The sequence below is a fragment of the Lissotriton vulgaris genome, chromosome 7 (genome assembly GCF_964263255.1).
Source record: "Lissotriton vulgaris chromosome 7, aLisVul1.2, whole genome shotgun sequence".
NCBI classification, from domain to species: Eukaryota; Metazoa; Chordata; class Amphibia; order Caudata; family Salamandridae; genus Lissotriton; species Lissotriton vulgaris.
In genome coordinates, this window is record NC_141695.1 from 550,955,590 (window position 1) to 550,981,012 (window position 25,423).

General features: G+C 45.9%; 1 protein-coding gene across 7 annotated transcripts in view; it reads left to right on the plus strand.

The window, feature by feature from the left end:
- Window positions 1–25,423, plus strand: part of MYH10 (myosin heavy chain 10) — a 1,221,191-nt gene that overhangs the window by 142,838 nt on the left and 1,052,930 nt on the right. For all 7 annotated transcript variants that reach the window (XM_086930637.1, XM_086930640.1, XM_086930641.1 and 4 more), the window contains exon 4: window positions 16,960–16,987. In XM_086930637.1, coding sequence (XP_086786763.1) covers window positions 16,960–16,987 — 28 coding nt within the window. The remainder of the gene's footprint in view (window positions 1–16,959; window positions 16,988–25,423) is intronic.

Sequence of the window (25,423 nt, forward strand, 5' to 3'; positions counted from 1 at the left end):
ACCTAAACCCCTTGAGAAAGTTTACATTTTTAATATTAATGACTCAGGGAAAAGGAATGTCCTTAAGAAGCCTATTTGTAATATGCTTATTGGTGGGGTCCCTATTGATATTTATGCTGACTCCGGTTCCCCATATACCATCATTAATGAAAATGTTTGGAATTCTAAATTTGTTCAATATTTAGGGAATGATCTCTATTCTCCTGACATCTCTGCTGAAGGATTTTCCGGTGGTAAGATCGATGTAATTGGTTACAAACCTTTATTATTCAAGTTTAAAGGTAGAGAATCCTTGTGCAAATTGTATGTTGCTAAAGTTGGACCTTCCGTCCTAGGATGGAGAGATCAGTGGGATTTGGATATCGTTTTGAATCCCAACAGTCCAGATCCTGTTTTGGTTATTAATGAGGGAACTGAAATTGGTGATGCCATGCTTAAAAAATTTCCAAAGGTCTTTAGTGGTAAAATCGGAAATTTTCAAGGTTTTTCCCACCACATCGTCTTGAAAGATAATGCTAACCCCAAAATTTTTAAAGCCAGAAACATTCCTATTCTGGTTCGGGGCGATGTTGAAAAGGAATTAGAAAAACTTGTCAAAGAAGACATTATTGAACCAATAGAGTCCTCTAATTGGATTTCTCCAGTAGTTATCGCAAGGCGTGCCAATGGCAAAATCCGTCTTTGCATGGACCTCCGCCACTTAAATGAGAATATTGTCGTAGACAAATTCCCCTTACCCAAAATTAATGAAATGTTATCTCTAGTTAATGGTGCTATGTATTTTTCCACAATAGATTTATCCTCCGCATACCATCAGATTTCCCTAGACACTGAGAGTAGACAACTTACTGCGTTTATCACTCCCATGGGGTGTTTCCAATTTAAACGCATGCCATTTGGTTTAGCGTCTGCCGCTGCCATTTTCCAGCGCATCATGCACCAACTTTTCGGGAGACATCCTAAAGTTAAATTCTTTCAGGATGATATTCTAGTTTATGGTAAAGATAAAGATGAACATAATACTATTCTAGAAGAAGTTCTAAGTATTCTAGAGAATAAGGGTTTAACCATTGAATATTCAAAATGCCATTTTGCAGTCAAATCTGTGACTTATCTTGGACACGTGTTGTGTTGTGATGGTGTTTCAACCAAGGCTAAATTGGTCGATGCTATAAAAGATGCTCCTCCTCCCACCAGTAGAGATGATGTAAGATCATTTCTAGGGATGGTAGAATTTTATTCTAAATTTGTTAAAAATTTCTCATCCAAAGTATTCAACATTAGACAACTTCTAAAAAGCAAAGTTAAATTTGAATGGTCTCCTTTTTGTGAAGATGAGTTCAACAGTATCAAACTGGACATCATTAATGCTCCTGTGTTATGTCCTTTTGATTTAGATCTAAGTTCTGTAGTCACTGTTGACGCTAGTAACAAAGGCCTGGGAAGTGTTTTATCTCAGATTGACAGTTCAGGTAAAGAACGCATTGTAGCATTTGCGTCAAGAGCACTTTCCGTCCCGGAGAGTAAATTCTCAGTTATTGAGAAGGAAACTTTAGCTGTAGTTTGGGCTCTTGAGCACTTTCGCAGTTTTGTATGGGGAAGGGAGTGTATAGTGCGATCAGACTATAAGCCTCTTACTAAACTCCTTTCTACTGAAGGTCTGTACAATGCCACTGCTAGAATTGCAAGAATGTCCATGCGACTACAAGATTTTATTGTTAAAATTGAATATCTACCTGGTAAAAGCAATGTTATTGCTGACTTTCTCTCCCGGATGCCTACTGACCTACAAGAATGTGAAGTGAATGAGTGGGATTCCCTTCATGTCGCTTATGTTCTTGATAGTAATCCCTTTTGCATAGATAAAAAGTTGTGGAAGGATGATTATCTTAAAGACAATATTTTAATTTCTGTTATCTCCTTCATTCGGGAAGGTTGGACAGATAAGAAAGATTTGTCGTCCGATCTTAAGCCTTATTGGGAGGTTAGAAATGAACTAACTGTGTGTGATGATACTATTTTTAGAGGTGAAAAGGCTATTCCTCCTTCTTCTTTAAGGAAAAGCATTATTGACCTCTGTCACAAAGATCATTGTGGTATTGTAAAAACCAAACAAAATGTTAAACTGTGGTATTGGTGGCCAGGTATTGATGTCCTTACAGAAAGAATTGTTCGCGAATGCGTCACTTGTGCCAATTCTGATAAAGTTCTCAACACGCTCAGACCCGACATGTGTGAACCCTTGATTCCAGAAGGTCCTTGGCATACTGTTGCCATAGATATTATGGGACCAATTGGTGACGATCATAAATTTATAATCTCTATGATTGATGTATTTTCTAGATGGCCTAATATCACCATTGTAGACAAGATTGATTCTTCTTCCGTTTTGAATTTTATTGACAGAGTTTTTATTGAAGAGGGTCTGCCCAACCAAGTCATTAGTGATAATGGCGTTCAGTTCACGTCCAAATTAACCAAATCCTACTTTGAGCGTGTTGGTATTGTCCATAAGACTACCTCTCTTTACAACCCAAGTGGTAATGGACTTTGCGAGAGGTTCAACAGGGTCTTGAAGAATGCAATACAAATAGCTGTACAAAATGGTGAGGATTGGGAAACCTCAGCCTTCAAAGCTGTCTGGTCCTATAGGACCAATATTCATGATGCCTTAAAAATGTCTCCTTTTGAGATCATGAGAGGTCGTGTTGCCAGAACTAAATGTAATCCCAAATGGTTACACAAAAAATCTTGTTTAGACATTTGCATGAATAAAGTCAGATCTGATGTTATTGATAAACACCTAGAGTATAAGAGAAATTTTGATAAGAAATGTTGCTCTAGCACTGCCGATGTTAATGTTGGTATGTGGGTTAAGGTGAAAAAACCCTGGAAAGTCCGTAAGGGGGATTCCCAGTTTTCTGAACCTCTTATGGTCAAGAAAATACTTCGCAATGCTGTCCTTCTTAGCGACGGTAAAGTATGGAATCTTAAAAGAATTGCCATCTACAGAGGAAAAAATCGTCTAACTGATGACTCTGTTATTTCTCCTAATCCATCATGTACTACCACTCCTAATTCTACTCCTTGTGAGGATCATGGGGGTTTTAGTGTTTCTGAAAATCTTTCCTCCAATTCAAACCCTTCCTCCTCCGATGTAATTAATGTTCCTCCCTTTGCAGATGTAGTAAACCCTCTCTCCAATATAGATGGGTCAGTTCCGTCCTCTAGTGTTCCTGCTACCTTTGATTCTATTCCACCGAATCATGATTTCAATTCTACATCTGTTAATGAACTTCCATGTAGTAGTGATGTATTTGTAAACCGGAAACGCATTTGCTCTAAACCCAAGTGGCTAGAAGACTTTGTTTGCTGATTGTTTTATTTTTTTTTGTTTTCCTTCTTTTCTCCATTTATAAAAGGGGAAGATGTGTTATGTTGCCCTTTAATTCCTTTAGAATGTTTCTGTATGTATTCTACTGTATCCTAGTTTCCCCTCCCTAGCAACTATGGTAGTTGCTGATGAAGAAGTCCTGTGTAGGTTGTTCCCTACCTTGCTCCTGTGTTCCTTTAATAAACTACACTTACAACTTTAATTGTGTGGTTTCAACTTTACAGGGGTGTACCAGCATTCCTTCTTTCTGTTGGTGAGATAGATTATTTCACTTGTTTAGTACGAAGGGGACGATGACAGGAGGGACCTGGGGGTAATGAACACAAATTCACACGTTCATTACTACAGTGTAAACTTCTGTTTCTGTTATTACCCATGTTAGGTGAAATGGACTTGAGTAGAACACGGTTTACTGCCTCACAGATTGCCTGTTGCAATAACTATACACATGGAAAGGACTCTTGTAAGTCACAAGGCGTCTTCAGTGTGATATTACCGCACCGCCTACATTTAACCCCTTGTACCCTTTTCATTTTTTAGTTCAATACCCATTTTTAAAAGAAAAAAAGTGCATGAATGAAGACATAGTCGTATCCTGACTAAACAGATTAAATCCATTTAATTTTTCTTTATCACCTTAATTGCTGAGGCTTTTCCACCCCAGTGCTGAGATTTTGTTGTTTGGGGCACTTTGCCATTAGGCTTCATAACTATTTTCAGCTCAAAAAGTATCCAGACTAACATGGTTTCCTTTCCAACATCCTGAGGATTCTAAATTGGTGAAATAAAAAAATGATGAAAATAAGCAGAAAAAATAGCAGTTGATGTCACATTTTTCATTCGTTAATTTTGTCATCATGGCCTGTTTACAAAAGTAATCTGGCTTACAACAGTTATACCCTTTGGTCACAAGGATATATACGATTTGCAGACTTTCCAAAAACATGCGATACCCAGAGCCAACAACTAGATTGTGGTTTATATCTTTTTATCGTGCGCCGACCATGAAGCAATTCATATGATAAAATCTGTAGAATGAAAAATGGGTATAGCTTACATTTGGAAACCAAAAATGCATTGAAATCTAATTAGAAAAAACAAATGTTCATCTATCCTGTGTTCCCACTCTTCTCCCAGTAAAAACAGTGCCCCACTTGTATGGATGGGCCCAATGCCTTGAACACAAAACACCCATGGAGATCTCACATTTCGCTAAGCATAATCAATGTTTTTTTTTGCAGTGTGGTAGCAGTGGAATTTAAGCCCTAGGTCAGCCACCACCCAGAGAAACCTACCAACCTAGTACATTTCAGAAAACTAGATACCAACGGAAGTTCATCATGGTGTGATCTGTGTGGATCTCACAACATTTCGTTAACCACAGGGTTCGAAAAATACCCTGCCCATTCAATTTTTTTTATTTTATTATTTTATTTAGATCGTTTTGTATAGCGCAAACGTGACCCTTGGGTATCAGAGCGATTCACAGATACAAATACATTAGGTAGGTTAGAGATACATCTTGCATAGCATAACCATTCAGAGAATGAGGTAGGTAGGTATAAAGTTATGTAGCAAACCGTTTCACACTGATATGAGGTAGGTTAGGTATACGATTATAAAGCAGTATAGCATAAAAATGTACAATGGCGAGGTATATTATGCTACTACTTGACATCGGCATGTGCATATTCCAATATAATTTCAGTCTATGTCTGTCTTCAAGGTTATCATACATGTTATTCTATATGCCTACTGTGCTGTAAATTGTAATACAATAACAATATATCCAAATTGTCTTTATCTGTGCATTTTTCCTTCAGATTCTGGGTAAGTATAGCGCCTCTCGGTTATCCCCAGTACAAAGGTGGACACTCTATCTCCTGAGGCACAGCCGGGAGAACGCTTGCTATCATTTTAAAAATATTTGTTGTGATACTGTGTTTGATTTTTAACTCCCCCCTCCCTGGGCACTCACTCTTCTTTACCTTGCTCTGGGCTTCCCCGCGCAGCCGATATCATCGCTGCCGCAAGCTACATTCTTGACGCCATTTCTCTGCTCCCACAGGCGACGCCCACTGCATCAGGCCACGCCCCCCGCCGATCGTACTTAAAGCGCGCGGACTACTAGCGCGAGTCAGTGGACACTCTATCTCCTGAGGCACAGCCGAGAGAACGCTTGCTATCATTTTAAAAATACTTGTTGTGATACTGTGTTTGATTTTTAACTCCCCCCTTCCTGGGCACTCACTCTTCTTTACCTTGCTCTGGGCTTCCCCGCGCAGCCGATATCATCGCGGCTGCGGGCTACATTCTTGACGCCATTTCCCTGCTCCCACAGGCGACGCCCACTGCATCAGGCCACGCCCCCTGCCGATCGTACTTAAAGCGCGCTGACTACTAGCGCGAATCAGTGGACACTTTATCTCCTGAGGCACAGCCGGGAGAACACTTGCTATCATTTTAAAAATACTTGTTGTGATACTGTGTTTGATTTTTAACTCCCCCCCCTCCCTGGGCACTCACTCTTCTTTACCTTGCTCTGGGCTTCCCCGCGCAGCCGATATCATCGCTGCCGCGGGCTACATTCTTGACGCCATTTTCCTGCTCCCGCAGGCGACGCCCACTGCATCAGGCCACGACCCCCACCGATCGTACTTAAAGCGCTCTGACTACTAGCGCGAGTCAGTGGACACTCTATCTCCTGAGGCACAGCCGGGAGAACGCTTGCTATCATTTTAAAAATACTTGTTGTGATACTGTGTTTGATTTTTTAACTCCCCCCTTCCTGGGCACTCACTCTTCTTTACCTTGCTCTGGGCTTCCCCGTGCAGCCGATATCATCGCTGCCGCGGGCTACATTCTTGACGCCATTTCCCTGCTCCCACAGGCTACGCCCACTGCATCAGGCCACGCCCCCGCCGATCGTACTTAAAGCGCGCTGACTACTAGTGCGAGTCAGTGGACACTCTATCTCCTGAGGCACAGCCGGGAGAACGCTTGCTATCATTTAAAAAATACTTGTTGTGATACTGTGTTTGATTTTTAACTCCCCCTTCCTGGGCACTCACTTCATACGGGCTACATTCTTGACGCCATTTCCCTGCTCCCACAGGCGACGCCCACTGCATCAGGCCACGCCCCGCCTCCTTATCCGATATATAAATGTGCATTTCCCGGCCGCGCAGCGGACGAGCGCAGCGGGCGCGCCTAAGGCAAGCCCGTCTGCGCCCGTCCGCGCCTGGACCGAGCCTAGGGCCACCCCCCCTGCCAGTTTCCCTAAAAACAGCCCAGAGGGGACCTTGACTTATGATTCTAAGCAACTTTATTCGTTAAATACATCCCCTCTCCTCTGCCCTCGTCTTGAACTTGCCAACCAGCCATACTCCCTCCCTTATCTTTGTCCTAGCTGTTCCTTTGTTACTAACAACTATCGTCGCTTACCGACAGTCACCCCTTGCAGGAAGAAAACACTGTCTAAACCTTGCATAGCGGCATTAATAAATGCACGTTCCCTGCCCAAGCACAAATATGAAATTTTGAGCTTTATTGAGGACCACAATCTTGATCTTCTTTTCTTAACCGAAACCTGGGGTGATCCGTCCTGTGGACCTGACTTTGTCACTGCAACCCCTGACGGATTCTCGAACATCAGTATGGACAGACCGCCTCCGAAAAAAGGAGGTGGCCTGGCCATTATATATCGTAATAATCTAATAGTACGAATGGAGGCTGTCCCTACCACCAGTTGTGTAGCAATTACTTTTACAATTGCCACTTCCCATGCTTCACCTTTTGAAGGCACGCTTATCTATCGTCCTCCAGGACCTCGTGGTGCATTTCTTACTAATTTGGATATTTTATTAGAACCATTGGCAGGCGAAAACCAGTATACTTTTCTGGGTGATTTTAATTTTCACCTAGAGATGTTGGACAACCTTGACACCACAGCTCTTCTATCCGAATTGGAAGTAATAGGACTCCACCAACTAGTTTCTGGTCCCACCCATACTGCGGGCCACCTTCTGGATGGTCTTTTTTCTAGTCATACATCGATTCAGGATGAGAGACATGGACTGACCACTCGGCTATTCTTTTCGATTTTTTACTAAAAGATACTCCCTCCCCAACTAAAAACCCCTTATCCATTAACCAATTTAGAGCTTGGAAAAGCATTGATATTCTCGCATCTCAGTCATCACTAGTAACCTCGCTGCCATCCACTGTGACCGATCCTGAGTTGGGAGCTATAAACTACACCAACTGGATTCAGAACACAGTGAATATGACGGTCCCTTTAAAGAAACAATCTATCAATAGGGCTTCTAAGTCTGCGCCTTGGTACAATGAGGTCCTCAGACAGGAAAAGCAAAAATGTAGACGTCAGGAACCAGATGGAGACGAGACTATGACCCAGATCAAAAATCCTGCTACAAAATCATGATGTCTAAATATAAACAACTCATCGTTATGGAAAAAAGCAAATTTTACAGTACCCAAATTAATCTTGCACATGACTCTGTGAAACAACTCTTTCAGGTAGTCACGCGTCTCTCTGGTCAAGCGACATCCACCCCATCATAGCTACTCAAGAGCTCTGCGACTCCTTGGCGGACCACTTTCAAAGTAAAGTAACTGACATCTATACTCAATTTAAGGTACACACAGTCAGTACTGGACATTCATCCTCCACTCCTAAGGATCATACGGACTTGGCGTGGTCAGGTTCTATCCCACCTGACTCAACCCTCCGTCCTTCCTTTCAGAACTTTACTCAGGTCCCGTCAGAACTGGTATCGCACCTACTTTGCACTACCAATTCTGGCTCACCGGAAGATCCATGTTCCTCTCCATTCTTAAAAAGTTTCCTGACATCATAGGTCCCAAACTCACGCAAATATTTGATGCTATGTTTTCCTCTAACATCTTTCCCTCTATCTGGAAGAAAGCGACTATTAAACCTCTCATTAAGAAGAGTTCTTTAGATCCCTCCATAGTTGCCAACTATAGACCTATAGCCTGCCTCCCTCTCCCCGCCAAAATTGTTGAAAAGATCATGAATATCCAAATTTCAGATTACATAGATCACAATAATTGTTTGGATAACTCGCAATTTGGATTTCGGAAGGGACATGGGACGGAAACCGCGCTTATCAAAGCTACGGATGAAATCAGGATGACACTCGATGGGGGAGGATCGGCAGTGCTTATCTTGTTGGACCTATCCGCCGCGTTTGACACGGTCGATCATTCCATCTTGATCGACCGTGTCTCAGCGGTGGGGATCACACATGGTGCTAGGGATCTTATTTCCTCCTTTCTTGCTGATCGAGTACAATCCGTCGCCTTTGGCAATTTCACTTCACCACCTTTTACTCTCCCTTGCGGTTTCCCCCAGGGATCCTCGCAAAGTCCGACACTATTTAACATCTATGTGTCGGACTTGGCGAGGGTCATCAAATCCCATCACCTGGCGGTGACATCCTATGCTGATGACACCCAGATCGTCTTGGCTATTAATAAAAACGGAGATAAAGTGGCTTCTAATTTTAATTCAGGAATGCTAGCAATAAGTGACTGGATGTCCACAAATTGCCTGAAGCTTAACTCCGATAAAACGGAGGTGATGGTGTTTGGTAATCTCTCCCCAGTTTGGTCACCCACTTGGTGGCCTGCTGTTCTTGGACCACCCCCATCTCCAGTGGCCAAGGCAAGAAATCTGGGGGTCATACTGGACACTAAACTTACACTTACGCACCATGTTAATGCTGTGGTGTCATCCTCATTCTATACTATGAGTATGATCAAAAAACTCCTCCCTTACCTTCCCATGAGTATGGCCAGGACTTTGGTCAGTGCATTAGTGATATCTCACATTGATTACTGTAACGGGCTCTTAGTCAATGCTCAGGAAGGAGTCCTAAAAAAACTACAGTTGATGCAGAATGCTGCAGCCAGATTGATCACTGCGACCCCCAAGTTTACCCCTATTTCCAGCACTATTGAACAGCTTCACTGGTTGCCAGTAAAGAAAAGAACTAAATTTAAGGCACTCTGCATTGCCTATAAAGCAATTCACTCCTTGGGACCTGCTTTCTTAAAAGATGCTTTTTGCCCTTATACCCCTGTTGGATCCCTCCGCTCATCTACTGCCGGTCTTGTACAGGTCCCAAGGACTAACAAAGTCTCCTGGGGTGACAGGTCCTGTATAGTGACCGCCACCAAACTTTGGAACAGTCTTCCTAGCCAAATCAAAACCTGCACTTCTCTCCTTTCCTTTCGCAAACAGATAAAAACTTGGCTTTTTAAACAGTAATCATTTCATGGACAGCATAGTGGACACTCAGCGCCGAGACACCCTCGGGTATTTGTGCGCTTAACAAATTTTCTAAAATAAAATCGTGAATTTCTATTTACTTCCATTTGTTGTTCTGCTTTGGCACAACTATGTCGTGGTGGCAGTGATGTCCCTTCTTGCCTAAGTGAGGAACTTACTCATTAGGAAAATCTTAGCTTCCCTCTTCGCATTTACGAGTTGAATTCAATAAGGACAAGCTATTTTTATGCCCTACTCACCCTTTCTAGTGAGTAGAAAGACAAACTGACACTTGACCTCTGCCTCTGAAAACGGAGCAAATGTGACAAGATAGCAAGATTTAAAGGCATCTTTATTGCTGACAAAGTAAATGAGCAATAAAATGCTTTTAAATCTTAACTTGTCACATTTGGCTTTCAGAATCAGAGGTCAAGTGCATTTCAGTTAGGTCGAGTAGATGTTTCACATTACTAGACCTGCAGGTCTTGTTAATTTTTTTTTGATTTTTCGAGCCCTGAATAAGTCTTCAAACATTGTTTAGAAACATGTATTCTTTTTTTGCAACATGGATAACTGTGGATTCGGGTCTGGACTCTTCTGTTACCCACCGAGGAAATTACCAAATCTAAAACTTTCTGAAAATTAGACAGCCAGGAGATTCCAGGGTGGTGTGACTCATGTGGATTCCACATCTTCTTACCTCTAAGGCCAACTAAACATCAAACTTTATCTAAAAACCAACATTTTCCTCCTATTTCTGTGAAAGAAAGCAAAGTTCCGGAGTCTATGGTGACCACAAATTTCCTAGCACCCAGAGTTCTCACACTTGTGTGGGTTGACGCAACACTTCCTTTGACAAGAAACGACTCCAAACACAACATGGGCAGGTCAAAATCATCCACTCAAAACCAAACCTTTTTTTGCAGTGTGAGCCGGAGCGGCCCGTGCAGGTAAGAGCGGTGGGGTGGGGGGAGTCAACAAATGATGACGAGGTAAAGAGGCACAGGCCACTACTGAGTGTAAGTAGCTGTGTATTTTGGACAAGGATTTCAAGATGCCTGCATGCTCTCTCAGAAACTGTACTGCCTCCAAATTTGTATTATGTCCTCAAGGAGGTGTTTAGCCAGAAAAAATGAAAGTAGTCAATAGCCAAAATGTTTGCAGTATTGAACTTACATCCAGCATGCACAGTGAATGGGGAATTTGTAGCCAAACTAAATCAGGAGGCTATTTGAAGAGCACTTTTCCTGTGTTCTCTGTGGTATCTGCCTGCACTCCGGGTTGGTCTATCCTGTCATTGACTGTCTGCTGCAGATTGTGCTTGCGAAAGGACATCACAACTGCAATGGGCATGCATGTTCCTAAGAATAACTGGAAGACGAGTTGTCATTGAAAGGAACTCTGTCTGAAACTCACTTCCAATTTCGGCTCTCTGACCCTCGACCTCAGACGATGTCTCCGTTTCAGAGCGTGCTTAAGAGCTCTCCTTCATTATTTCAGATAGGGGCTTGGAATCAGTTATCCAACAAAATAGCATTTCTGTTTTGTAAACTTTCTGGCTTTAGGAAAAATGCAGAGATACTCTTAGAAATTAATTCTGTGTGTGTGCTATGACCTAAAAGAATGAAACGTAGCAAAAAAACAATGACTCAACCAGTAATCATTTCAGAGGGCAAATAATGAAAAGAATTAATCAGAGGAGAAAAACAAAAGGGGGAGACCACGAGGAAGTTTGTAAGAAAAAATGAGATTCTTAGTTGCAAGTAGTTATAGCAGCACCACACTACAGTGTATTCATAAGTAATCCAAAAAGGTGGGTGTGCACATATCGTGCTTGTGATAGTGAACGGCATTGTGACACAATAAGGTGAAGAACAGCGTGAATGGCACAAAAATACAAAAAAATTGGAGGTCAACGATACAATGAAGAATATGTACAAGGCAGGTATTTTGGTTAATTTGCTTAGGTTGACTACAGTAATGTCAGAGGCTACGCTGAGTGGTCGATGGCGTTTCGACCTGTACGATTCCAGGTCATTATCAGGACCGGGTTACTTTAAGTGATATAGTGCTGTGACGGTAGTGGATGGTCCAGCTAGACATAATTCACGATGTGAATGATCCTGGATGCGTCTGTGGAGTAGGGCACAGGGACAATGTCAGTACTCTAGATCCTTGTAGAATCAATCGTTATGGACATGTGCCAGTGTAGCAGGATCCAGGGGTCGGGTTTCAATGGACCACAACTTTTAAAGACGGTAGAGTTGCCTTAAGGGAAAGGAGCGGTCCTCGATAGACCACGGCTAGGCAACCAGCAGGATAAGGCAGCGGGTAAAGTGCCCCGTTTTCAAGCCCACGACTGGGGTGTGTCTAGGCAAAGACCTGTCCATGGATTTGGATCCGGCAGGCAAGGGCAACGGGGATAGGCGAGTAAAGCGCCCTCTGTTAGAGCCCACGTTCACATCTGAAAGAATGAAAAGCAATCCTATGAGTATAGCGAAGTGTGATCATAACAGCAAACTAAAAAGAGAAAAACATTTATTTAATTCCATGCTGCACAAAACTTCTTTAAAAAAGCTAAGTGAAAAGGAGCAAAAAAAATAGTTCAGATTGCAACACACCCAATCGGGTTGAAAAGCACATTATGCAAAATGTTTTGCTGACGCCAGGAGAAACTTCTTTGGGAGATGTGCTTCTTGTAGATGAGCGAAATGCAGGGGTCTGAATAAAGTTGGACAAGTGCCCCTCTGCTTCTGCCCCCCTGTCCCACCTTGGGTGGTGAAACCCCCTCTCCCACAGGAAAGGGAAAATCAACCACAAACCGCACACATCCTTGGTGTCTAGTGGGATCCTTGCTCATCGCACCCCGCAATCCACTAGCTGGGCTGTTAGAAAGAGGCATCACTCGAAAGGGGAGACACTTGCCTTTCCAGCAATGCCTCACTCACATGGAGTGGTGGAGGCAGGTGGGAGATATCCCACTGGATGCCCATAGAGCTGCATTCACCTGCTCCTTGTGATGCCGCCCTCTGGGATCTGTGATGTGCCGTTCTTGCAACTTGCACGTTCAGTTTGACTGAGGTAAGGCCCTAGCCAGGCAGAACCTACCACTCCCGTCAGTAGGTGACTCGCTGTATAACCTCTGCTCACCCTTGGGTAGCTTGGCACTAGGAAGTCCGGTTTATAACAGAAGCAATGTGTAAAGCATTGGCACAGCACTGACACAATAAATACACTGAGTGCTTCAAAAGAGACTTCACAGGTGGTGTATTAAATAAAGTTTGTGTACAACACGCACACATTAATTAACAAAACCTGAACATAATGCATTTCTGCACATAAATCATATTGGGAAATATTACTAGCAGTACTAGGCTCAACGTGTTAAAATGAAATCAGTAATATGCACACTTGGTAGTGATTCTACTTTAGCACCGAGCACCCTTATGCATTGTGAAACGTTGTCAGAACAAGGCCCAGCCTGGTAATTATTATTATTTAATACTGCACAGTTATAGGGTGCACCCCAGATCACGATGATATTAGAAATGTGTGCACACGGATAATTATAACACTTTTAAACAGCACCATGGACCAAGGCCGCACGGGTAAAAAACCAATGTCAAACGTAGTATTCTTTTGGTAGGGAATCCACGTGTAAAGCAACACAGCCATGCGGTGTAACTAATTTCAAGCCGTCACACTCACACACTCACTCAGCACTGATATGTGGCGCCACGGATATCCCGCAGGTCCATATGGAGCGCACTCTCACTCACTTTCACTGTCACTCACTCTCACACTCACTCTCACTCTCACTCTCACACTCACTCTCACTCTCTCACACACTCCTTCACAACACCGTAATGCGATGCGACTGATATCCAGCAGGTCAGTTGACAGTGCACTCTCTCACACACTCCTTCACAACACCGTAATGCGATGCGACTGATATCCAGGAGGTCAGTTGACAGTGCACAGGCAGACGCCGTGGCCCAAGCCCTTGTCCCCACACCCATGGCATGGCGATACATCTTCCCCCTGGTATGAGGCCGCTCGAAGCCGGATTCCCACTTAGTCAGGGTCCCAGGGAAGAAGGTGGGGTAGTCGACCAATGGGGGTTTGGCCACTACTCAGGAAGTTCACTCGAGGGATGTGGAGCAAAAGCAGACTGAGGGCGACAGTCGTTCAATCAAAGAATTCCTCACTGTGCCTTGCGATACCAGTACAGATCTGCAAAGCACAGGGCGGAGGGCGTCACACAGTCTCTTGAGCCGCTTGCGATCGGTCTTGGAAGCGTTCCTTAGCCCAGTCAATTACTCTCACCAGCCAGACCCGATCCGGGACAATACTACCTGGCAACACGAAGTCGTCGGGCCGAGTGAGGGGAGGTCACCTGGTCCGCTGCACTGAGGGCACAAAAGGAATAATCAATGAATGGGGGGTAAAGCAAGGGAGCCGCTCGGAAGGAGGTGGCACCCCGTCAGACACACGTCAGTCACAGTAGCATCCAGGCAATCCGGGCACAAAGGAGCACAAATTTGCTCCTCTGCACCGCCCTTTAAATGAGGCTCAACATCTGGTGCGCACTGATAAGAGTTGCAACAGACCGTTTTGGTCGCACACAATGAAGAGTCGCAAACTCAGTATCTCCCTGGAAGTGAGGCACAACGCCTGGTTCATGTTGATATGAGTCGCACCAGACCATTCCAGTCACACACAATGAAGAGTTACAAATTCCGTACCTCCCTGAAAATGAGGCAAGGCGATTGGTGCACATTGCTAAGGGTCACTCCAGACGATTCCTGTCATATACTTAGGTGCAAGTTCAGCAGTGCTGCACGAGGTAGAATGAGGCACAACTATGAGTACGTTCCCACCGCCGAGGGTCGGAACCTGTGATTTGGACACTGCATACAATAAGCATGAAGTCTGCATGTTGCACGAGAGACATGGAAGGATCAACGAAGCGGGCCACACTGGGTCCCCCAACCAGTGAATCCGTTTACCACCATCAAGGCACTTATGCATGTTGATGCCCCACGATGCTGGAGCCATACTCCTTGGCTGCGAGCTGTACTTTTGGAGCTCTGCAAATGGCAATCCAGCCTCGAGGCACAATACGTGGTTCCACGCTCATGCCGCCCTACCAGTTGGGATCCAGCAGACGATGTGCACACTTAAGAGGGCACCGCTCTCTAGGTGTCACAAGTATATGGTGAGGGTCCCTTGTGGGGGGTCTTTTATGTCCCGGAGACCTCCACAAGAGAACAGAGTGCAAGCCAACAAGCCCTTAAAGAACACACTTCATGGTTCCACCCAGCAGCAGGTAGTCCGCCCAGACCAGCCACAATTCAGGAAGTGTGCTCTGTCACTTCCAATGGCAGTCATGCTCCTTGTACAAGCAGATTCCTCTGGCAGTGTGCACCAGTCAGTCTCAGGCTCTCCAGCACCACATCTCCCACAAGGGTATCGGACATGTTCAGTCCCCGTGGACACTAGGGAAGGTGTTGGATAGTAAATTAAATCTATTCCCTATCCTAGAGCGCCCCCCAGCGCAATGCGTTGTAATGGTTTTTGTTGTAAAACCTGCGTTGTAAAAGTTTTGTTGTAAAGGATGTTTCCCGAAGAATGGCACCAGTAGTTATACTGTAGTGTGCCTTTGAGGTTGGGAGTGGTTCAGAAGGGTTCCCTTTCAACCACAGATGTCTCCCCTAAATGTCAGTCTGTCTGTCATGGGGCAGGGGAATGCAGATCTTAATCTTTAATGGGCCATGATCTGGCTTCCAAGAGGCCAAGTGTCAGCCAGGCCATCAAATGGCAGAGATCTAAAAGGCACACAAAGAGTTTTAGAGCCGAAAAATGCCCACTTTCTAGTGGCATTTTTAGCAAATTAATGACAAATCCCTCTTTGCCACAGGAGAAAATTTCTCATTGTGAATCCAATGATAGAAAACATTGAGGCTGCTTCATTATAAGCCACAATTGCAGCTTGAAGTACTTTCAACCATTCTTCCACTCACCCCTCAGACACCCCACCTCCCCCATGTGGAAGAACGACCCGATGATGTCCTTTGCACTGTGGATGGCAATAAGTCATCCTTGGCTTGTAAGGGTTAAAACCTGCCCCAATAAGAAATTGGAAAATAAACTACCCTGAAAAAGCAGATATGACAGAATTTTTTAATGAAACAAAATATAATGGTGCCACATAGGCAACGCGTCCAGGGAGGGGAGTCCGTGCAAAGTAATATAAGCAGGTGGAGCTTCAGTTGGTTCTGTATCACTTAATTCTTCTACTCTTAAGAACAGCACCATATCTAAGCACCTGGCTCTGCACTTTAACAACGTTCTCTTACACAGGGGTCAAGGTGTTCTTTCCTGGATGTCACTCAGAAGTTGCTCCATAAAAAGGCTAGGCCAGTAAAGCAGCCTTGCATATGGGAGGAGGTCAGCTCTAGGGACCCCCTGAGGAGGGCCTCTGCGAAGGCAGCGCGGGCTGCACTCTACTGGCTGCCGATAAGGGAGAGAGTCCTGTTCAAGGCATTGCGTGTATGCCATCGTATTATGCAGGGGACTGCTCCCTCCTATCTGTCGGAGCTACTCACCCCCTATACCCCAACACACTTGTTGAGATCAGGTCGGGTGGGTCTGGTGTGCGTTCCCGCTATCAAGAGAGCTAGGATGGGTGGACGCTCCTTCCGCCTGCTGGCTGCCCAACACTGGAACAGGCTCCCTGTGTGTCTCCGGATAGAGAGCATTTTTAGGAAAAATTTGAAACGTATCTCTTCCCCCGGGATAGCTAGTGAGGGAGGTTCCGGGTGTGGAAATCTGTGCAGTTGCACCGCAGCGCGGGGACACACTGGTCGAGTGTAACCATGCACTTTACAAATGTGCCTATTAAATTATTATTATTTTTTTTTTACTTTCGTTTTGTGCAAAATGTGCTTTGACCCTTAACCACAACAGACCAGTGCAGGCAATTTTTATGTTTATTTATTTTTTCTCCGCTAAAGCCCCTGACCCCCCCCCTGCCCTGAGATCAAAACCCAGAGTCCAAGAGTTGGAAAACCATGACAGTAGGAGTTCTAGTGACTGAAATTAATGAGTCTTCATGAAACATATAATCTCTTTGGTTGTTTTATTAAAATATATAATCTGTCTGAGAAATTGCTGTTTGTAAAATATTTCAATCTGTATGATCATGCTGATCCTAAATTCATGATGAATCAATTTTTTTGTTTTCCAGATCGTGAGGACCAATCCATACTGTGCACGTAAGTAAGCAAACGTTTATCTTTAATCTAAAGCCTTATTTTTACGTTTGCTTAGTCCTATTTCTGTGCATATATCTTTTAGGGCTATACGTCCCTTACACCTGGTTTGGAAATTGACTAATAACTAGGTAGCATTGTCTTTTTCTAGATCTAGCAATATTCTTAGTGAAATGGTGGCTGCCATATGTGCTATTAGTTCATATCAGCTTCATGGTAACCGGCTTAAGAATATATTGACATCTATCCAGGGCTTTAAGTGTGATGAAAAAAACTGTGGGGGGATCTCTCAAAGGGGCATGGCCAATGTAGCTTTAAACACATAAGCTAAAAATGTGTGCATAACATAGTGTGCCGCCTGACTTTTATTTTGCTGTTTTTCGTTGCATCCAGATATATTATACAACAAGTAACATTACACCTACAACAAGTCAGGACTATTGGCTTTGTAAATGGTTGTTGCAAAGATAAATAGCAGCAACAATGGCTTGTATACAATATTGAAAGAGCTTCCACTTAAAGCCCTGGTGACACCATACCAATGTTGCTGCTCCAGAGTTTCAAAAAGAGAAGGGAAATCCAGAGAGAAATGTACTCTCTTTAAAGGATTTCCCTTCCCCTACAACGCTCACCTGCCATGACATAACTTCTCCACTATTGATACGTGAGCAGTGTGTACAGGTGCACATCGACGTGCCTGCTGTCACTGTAGCCCGGGGAAGAAACGGATGCCTGTGCGGTGCCAGGGCACAAAACAGAGTCCGATAGAGACCCGTTTCGAGGCCTCCTTTAAAAAACTGCTGGTGCTCAGACCTGGTGAGACCCTGTTCACTTAAAGCCCTGCATCTATCATCAGAGAATCTCTTTATAGATTTAGAAATATTAATCCTTACTCTGGGATTGGTATGTGCCATTGTTCCCCGTTTCTTGTCATAAAGGCTGTTTCTAATATTTTTGTTTTAAAAAGGCACATTAACAATAATTATGCATCAGTTCCACTGTTTATAACCATTATAACATTTTGATGCGTGACAGTTTCACTGACCTACAGTGTAGCATACAATTCTAAAAGAGAAGTACAGCAATCCCAACTGCACATAGTGTAACGAAACAGATTATAAGAGTTTACTACAATACAGATAGCTATGAATTTCTGCTGTTACTGTTTGTTATGTCATTTGATAAAAATATAGATTTTCTATTGTTCTACTGACGAAAGTTTTAACATAAAGATCATTTGCAAGGCTAACCTGTTTAGCCAGGCCTTTTTCTCACAATAGGTTTGGGGGAGGGAGGCTTGCTCTCCTCCATAGCAACATTATTCTCTTAGCGATGACTTGTTAACATTCAAGTGGATTGTGTAAGAATAATAATCGTGGTGAAATGTGTCGTTTTGCAGCGCTGTGACTGCCTCTCGTAGAACTATGCTTTAGACGGAGAGAGCCATGGCCATCATGATAATCTAACCAATGCATCAGTTGAAGAGAAGCATGACCAATAGCAAAGAAGGCCAGGAAGGTCCGACTAAACGATCTTTGCCACTCTTGAATTTCACCATGTTGATTTTGAGCATAAGAGTGGTACACAGTCAGGTGACCGAAAGTCAGGAATCCTGGAATGTTGAGTTTGCAACTTGTTCGCTATGTATTTTTACTGATATAAGTTCCTGTTGTCCAAAGTAAACCACTTTAAGTAGGGGGCAAATGCAAGTAGATATTTCTGTGTTAAGTGCTGGTGAAGAGGCTATATCTACATGCATGCTGGAAGCTTCCAGGACGCTTGAAGAATTAGCCGTGCCAGTTTGTTTGTTCTTCTCCCCAGACACAATGCAAATTCAAGGATACTGAAACCGTGTGCTGGTCACCATCATTGTAGCAGAAACATCCTTCCCTGCATGCTTCATCTGGTGCTGTTATGAAGGGAAATATCTGCAAGTAGTGAAGCAAAAATATTTGCTTGAGTCTTAAGTGATGACAGTAGCGACTTTCTAACTTAACAAAATCAAGTTGCACAAACATCCACATTGAGTTTAGGGTGGACCATGAGAACCAATATGTGATTCTTGATTGTGTATTCCATTTGAAGGCTAGCGAATGTCAACACAGAATTCCATGCCTTTTCAATAATGTAGAGAAAACTGGGCATGCCCATATCCTGTCTTGGTAAGGGTCGGTAAGGGTTGGAACAGTCTCTACATTCGGATGTTAAATTTCTTTATCTTAAATGATGTAAGATATATTAATTATTCCTAAAGGCAGTCAGTCATTTGGAGACACTCTCTATGAATCAGTTGATATTTTGATTTGTTAATACTAGTGGATTTTCTTTTCTTCCTGGAATATTCACTTGCCATAAGTGGAATCAGAACTTTGTCAGACAATGGTTTTGTTATTCATTCTTCTAATATCTGAAAGAAACACGTAGTGATAGATTCCTTACCTTAGTATTAACCCCCCAGTCGGCAGACTGGATCCGAAAGTTTTCTTCAGCAGTACCCGTGCGCGTTGGTAGGCGTCGTCGTGCGACTCCGTGTGCGTCGTTGGCGCCAGAATGATGTCGCTGGAGCTACTTAGGCACGCCCACGAGTGCTGACGTCGATTCTTTCTTTTTCCGCACTAGCAAGCGATGATCCGGGCAGAGCTAGTATCCCCAGTCACTTTTTGACTGAGTTTTTTCAAGGCCTTTTGTCTCATTTTTACAAGTCGATCGACTCCTGGTGTCGTAGGTATGCCCGGCTTCAAGAACTGTGAGAACTGTCACTGCATGATGTCGGTGACAGATCCACATTGCATGTGTCTCTACTGCCTGGGGCACGATCACGACTCCAAGTCGTGCCCCGACTGCCGGGCCATGACGTAGAAGACTTTGCGAGAGCGTTCCAGAAAGTTGCTGGAAGTCTGGCAGTCGGTTCTGCGCCGCTCAATGTCCCGGTCCCGTGGGAGGTTGAGGGGCTGGTGGCGGAGCAGTCACAATCATTCTTCTGGATCTAAGTCTTCGCACTTAGGGTCAGGTAAGTCAAGCATTCCAAAAAGAAGTCGAAGAACCTTTGTCGCTCCTCGACTTCCCCTCGCCCGTCGCGGCTGAGGGTGCGGGTGGTGCCCCTCCGCCTCTCTGATGGAGCCTGCGACGTCGCCGCCGGCCTGCCCACCTTTTCCAGGGCCGTCTGCGACGCCTGCACAGGTGCAAGAGTTTCTTGCTGCCATGGCCCGACTCTTTGGGCTGTCTGGCCCCGCCGGTGCACCTACGGGCCCCGCGGGCCCGACTGGGGATCCTGCCCTTCCATCTCCGGCAGTTCGCGCCCCGGTGTCGCCGGCGGCTCTGGCGCCACAGGACCCCCTGGGATCCGGGATCGGACCCCTGTTGACGCCGGTTGACCTAATCTCACCTCCACTGACGTCTACCCCACCGGCACCACCACCGACGTCGTTCGCTCCTCGAGACAACATCGTCCCCATGTTCAGCCCTGACCCGGACCAGATGCTGGATCAGTTCCACTCTGCGCCGATTCTGACGCCAATGGGGCCCTTTTTGCCTTATGTTCGTCCGTCCTCCTTATTTTCAGCCTGTTCCACAGACTACGGAGGAAGTGGAGAAATGGGAGGGGTCTGAGGACCCTCTTGCACAAGAGTGTGCTTATGATCCGGACTGGGCAGAGGATTTGGGGGATGCCAGTGGTCTTGACACCTCACCTGACCTTGGCATGCTGTCTCCTCCTACCGTAGCTTACGAGGAGTGAGCCAGTTACGCAGTGGTGTTGCGTAGGGCAGCCGAGGCCCTCCACCTCGAACTCCCTACAGTGGCTGTCAGGACTAAACTCCTGACAGAAGTGCTCCAGCCAGTAGCAACCTCTTCGGAGCCCTTGCTGCCCTTTAATGAAGCACTGTCTGACGTTCTTTTGGGCACCTGGTCCAGGCCCAACAGAGGGGCTCCTGTGGACAGGAATGTGGCCCGACTCCATCGCCCGGCTCCGAGCGACCCCCAGCTTTCTCCCCAAACACTACACCCCTGATAGCTTAGTTGTCCAAGCCTCTACTTCCCAGAGCGCGTTCCCTTTCGCCCTTCCGGATAGGGAATCCAAGAAGCTGGAGCAGCTTGGCAAGAAGCTGTTTTCATCTGTCAGCTTAGGGCTGCGGTCCGTGAACTCTGCATGCCTCTTGGGCCGTTAGTCCCACTCTGTGTGGGACACTGTTGCGCAGGGGCTGCCTAACTGTCCAGAGGAGGCCCAAACAGTCCTCTCCCAGGCTATTGCAGCTGGGAGAGACGCAGGTAAGTACACCATCCGTTGTGGCTTGGTAACGTCGACTCGCTGGGCAGGGCGATTTCCACGACGGTGGCGCTTCGGCTCCATGCCTGGCTGTGGACAACTGGCTTCTCAGGGGATGTCTAGAACACTCAGATGGACATGCCCTTTGATGGCATTCGCCTCTTTGGCAATAAGGTAGATAGTGCGTTGGAACGCTTTAAGGACTTCCGGGCTGCGGTCAAGTCCTTGGGCCTGTCGGCCACTCGGCCTCCTCTGCCTTCTGTTTTTCGCTCCTTTCGTGGCCACGGAAGGGGTGCCCGAGCACGTTCGCAGATCCACAGGCCGCCGCAACAACATCAGCACGGCCGCAGACGTGGGAACCGTCGAGGCGGATCCGGGGGCTAGCCGGCGGGTCAGTCCACCTCCACCCCCAGAGCATCCACTGCAAAGCCTTCCTAGTCTGGACTTTCAGGCCCATCAAACGCCAGTAGACGGCAGAATTTGCCATCATCTCCCCCACTTGCGCAACATCACCTCGGACAAGTGGGTCCTGCAAATTGTCCGAAGGGGCTACTCCGTCCCCTTCGAGACCACCCCTCCAGCCATGCCACCTCAGTACCACCGCATGTTTGGGGATCACTTGGCACTTCTCCAGCAGGAAGTTGCAGACCTCTTGGCCAAGGGGGCCATTGAGCGTGTTTCGACCCCAGAAGTAGGTAGTGGTTGTTACTCCCACTACTTTCTGGTTCCAAAGAAGGACTAGGGCCTGCGTCCTATCTTAGACCTTCGGTACGTCAATCGCTTCCTCCGGAAGGAGAGGTTCAAGATGCTCACACTTGCTTATATCTTGTCTGCCCTAGACCCGCAAGACTGGATGGTAGAGTTGGACTTGCAGCACTCTTATTTTTATATCCCCGTCCTGCCGGCCCGCTGGAGTTACCTGCGATTCATCGTTGGCCATAAGTATTTTCAGTTCACTGTGCTACGTTTTGGCCTTACCAGCACCCCTCGGGTGTTCACGAAAGTGATGGCAGTGTGCGCAGCTCATCTGCGCAGATCAGGGGTTTCAGTTTTCCCTATCTCGACGACTGGTTGTTGAAGGCGGGCTCGCCCCAGGGAGTCATCTCCCACCTTCAGACTACGGCCGACCTCCTGAATTTGCTGGGGTTTTCCATCAACATACTGAAGTCGCACCCGATTCCCTTTCAGAAGCTCCTCTTCATCGGAGCAGTTCTGGACTCAGCACAGTTTCGGATTTATCCTACCGAGCAGTGAGTCTGGGATATTCAGGATATGATTCTGATCTTTCAGCCTCTATCCCGCGTTTTGGTCAGGATGATCCTCTGGCTACTGGACCTGATGGCCTCCTGCATCCTGCTAGTGGGTCATGCCAGATGGCATATGCGGGCTCTGCAGTAGGACCTGAAGTTCCAGTGGGCACAGCATCAGGGCAACCTGTCCGATCATGTCCCGATCTCGGACGGCACTGCACGACAATTTCAGTGGTAGCTCACAAATCGGGATTGGGTAAATGGCAGATCCCTCTCCCTTCCCCAACCGAAACACACAATTGTGATGGACACGTCCCTTCTGGGATGAGGCAGCCACATGGGAGAGGTGGAGATCAGAGGCCTCTGGTCTCCGGCGGAGTCCCGGCTCCATATCAACCTTCTGGAGCTTCGGGAGATCCTTCTTGCACTGAAGGCATTCCTTCCCTCTGTTGTGGGGAGAGAAGTGCAGGTGTTCACAAACCACACCACCGCCATGTGGTACTGCAACAATCAGGGCGGGGGGGGGGGGGCGTGAACCCTATGTCAGGAGGCTATGCGCCTCTGGACATGGCTGGAACATCAGGGCATTTCCCTGGTGGTTCAACAACTGGCAGGTTCTCTGAACACCAGGGCGGACGAACTTTGCCGCCGTTGTATGATGGATCACGAATGGCGTCTGAACTCGAATGTGGTGCAAGGTCTCTTTCAGCAGTCTGGAGAGCCTTTGTTAGATCTATTCGCCACCGAAGTGAACACGCAATGTCATCAGTTCGGGATGTTGGAATTTCCAAGGCGGCATTTGCTAGGCAACGCTTTTAGTCTTGAATGGAGTTGCGGTCTACTATACGCCTTTCCACCTATACCACTACTACCCAGAGTGCTGAAGAAGATCAAACGTGACCGGGCCCAAGTTATTCTTGTGGCTCCGGACTGGGATCAGAGTATGGTATCCCGAGCTACTCAGCATGGTGATCGATCCCCCGCTTTGACGGCCTCTTCAGGAGTATCTATTGTCGCAACAGCAGTGGAGGGTTCTCCACCCAAATATGTCCAGCCTCCACCTCCTTGCGTGGAGATTGAGCGGCAGCAGTTGACGTCTTTCGACCTGCCTCTTGAAGTCTGCAATGTTATCTTGGCAGCCAGGCGTTCCTCCACTAAAACGAAGGTGGAATAAATTTGAGGCATGGTGCACAGCAAAGGCCGTGGATACCCTTTCTGCCCCTCTTTCAGAGGTCCTTCTATTTCTCCTCTTTGGTCTAGCAGGGCTCTGCTCTGGGCACTGTCAAGGGCTATCTCTATTCCATTTCAGCCTTTCTTCAGCTTCCAGATCAGCCTTCCCTTTTCAAGTCCCCCGTTGTAAATAGATTCTCAAAAGGCATTAATCATCTTTTCCCTCCTGTTCCTTTCGTAATGCCTCAGTGGGACTTGAACCTCGTTCTGACTTCTCACTCCTTTTGAGCCACTTCACAGCTGTCCTCTTCTTCTTCTCACTTTAAAGACTGCTTTCCTGGTTGCCATCACCTCTGCCAGAAGAGTGAGTGAGCTCCTGGCTCTTTCTTCTAAACCTCCTTTTCTCTCTGTCCATCCAAACAAAGTTGTTCTAAGGACTTGTCCATCTTTTCTGCCCAAGGTTGTCACTGCCTTTCACATCTGGCAGACCATCACTTTGCCCACCTTCTTTCCGCCTCTGCATCCTTCTAAAGGGGAAGAGAAGCTCCGCCGTGTGGACCCAAAACGTGCGCTCTCATTCTACCTTAACTGCACACAACAGTTCCGAGTGGATGACTAGCTCTTTGTTGGATACGTGAATGCCAAGAAAGGTCGGGACATGCACAAGCGGACCATCTCTCGATGGGTCATTCTGTGCATTAAGGCTTGTTATTCTTTGGCTAAAAAGGAGCCTCCACTGGGGCTGTGTGCCCATTCTACCAGGGCGACGGCAGCCACTACTGCTTTGAGACTGGGAGTTCCCTTGAATGACATCTGTCAGGCGGCTACGTGGGCCTCGCTGCATATGTTTACCAAGCATTACTGTCTGGAAAGCCAGGTCCGTAGAGACGGCTTCTTTGGCCGTTCTGTTCTCCAAGACTTTCTGGTGTGATCTTGGTTCGCAGACCCACCACCAGGGTTGGTATTGCTGGGGTATGTATTCTAAGGTAAGGAATCTATCACTACGTGTTTCTTTCAGATGCACAAGTTAGTTACCTTCAGTAACAATATATCTGTAACAAATATTAGTAGTGATAGACTCCTTACCGCCCCACCCATCCTCCCCATTCTGTGAACTGATTTCTAGGGTTAAGGTTATCCCTTTCAGGGCCCTAGTTTCATGGCACCAGTGGTCCGTTTCTTGCTTGGCTCTGCGTTCTTGGCACGGAAAGTCGTGTACAGAACTGAAATCAGCGCGCGTGGGCATGTCTAAGTAGCTTCAGCAACGTCATTCCGGCGCCAACAACGCACGCGGATCCGCACCTCGACGCCTACCAACGCACAGGGGTACTGCTGACGAAAACTTTCCGGATCCAATCTGACGCCTTTGGGGTAATCCCAAGGTAAGGAATCTTACACTACTAATGTTTCTTACAGATATATCGTTACCGAAGGTAAGTAACTTGTGCATTAAGGCTCAAGGCCATTTCGAGTTGCTTCAAATTTGGTGAGTTCACAACAACAAAGTGCCACAGTAACTTATGCATCACCAGCCACCTAGTGTGTGCAGCACAAAGGACTCTTTAGTTGGTTCAAACCTATGTTACAGGGCCAACAGGAGCATGGTTGAGTCTTTGACATACAAGGCAGGTCCAAGACGAGTGTTGTCCCAATCTTATTTTTAACCACGTTTGTAATTATTTTCATAGAAGTTATTAAATAGCATACTACTGTAGAAGTGTCTTCCCCTTTAACATATAAAACTAGGATCAACAA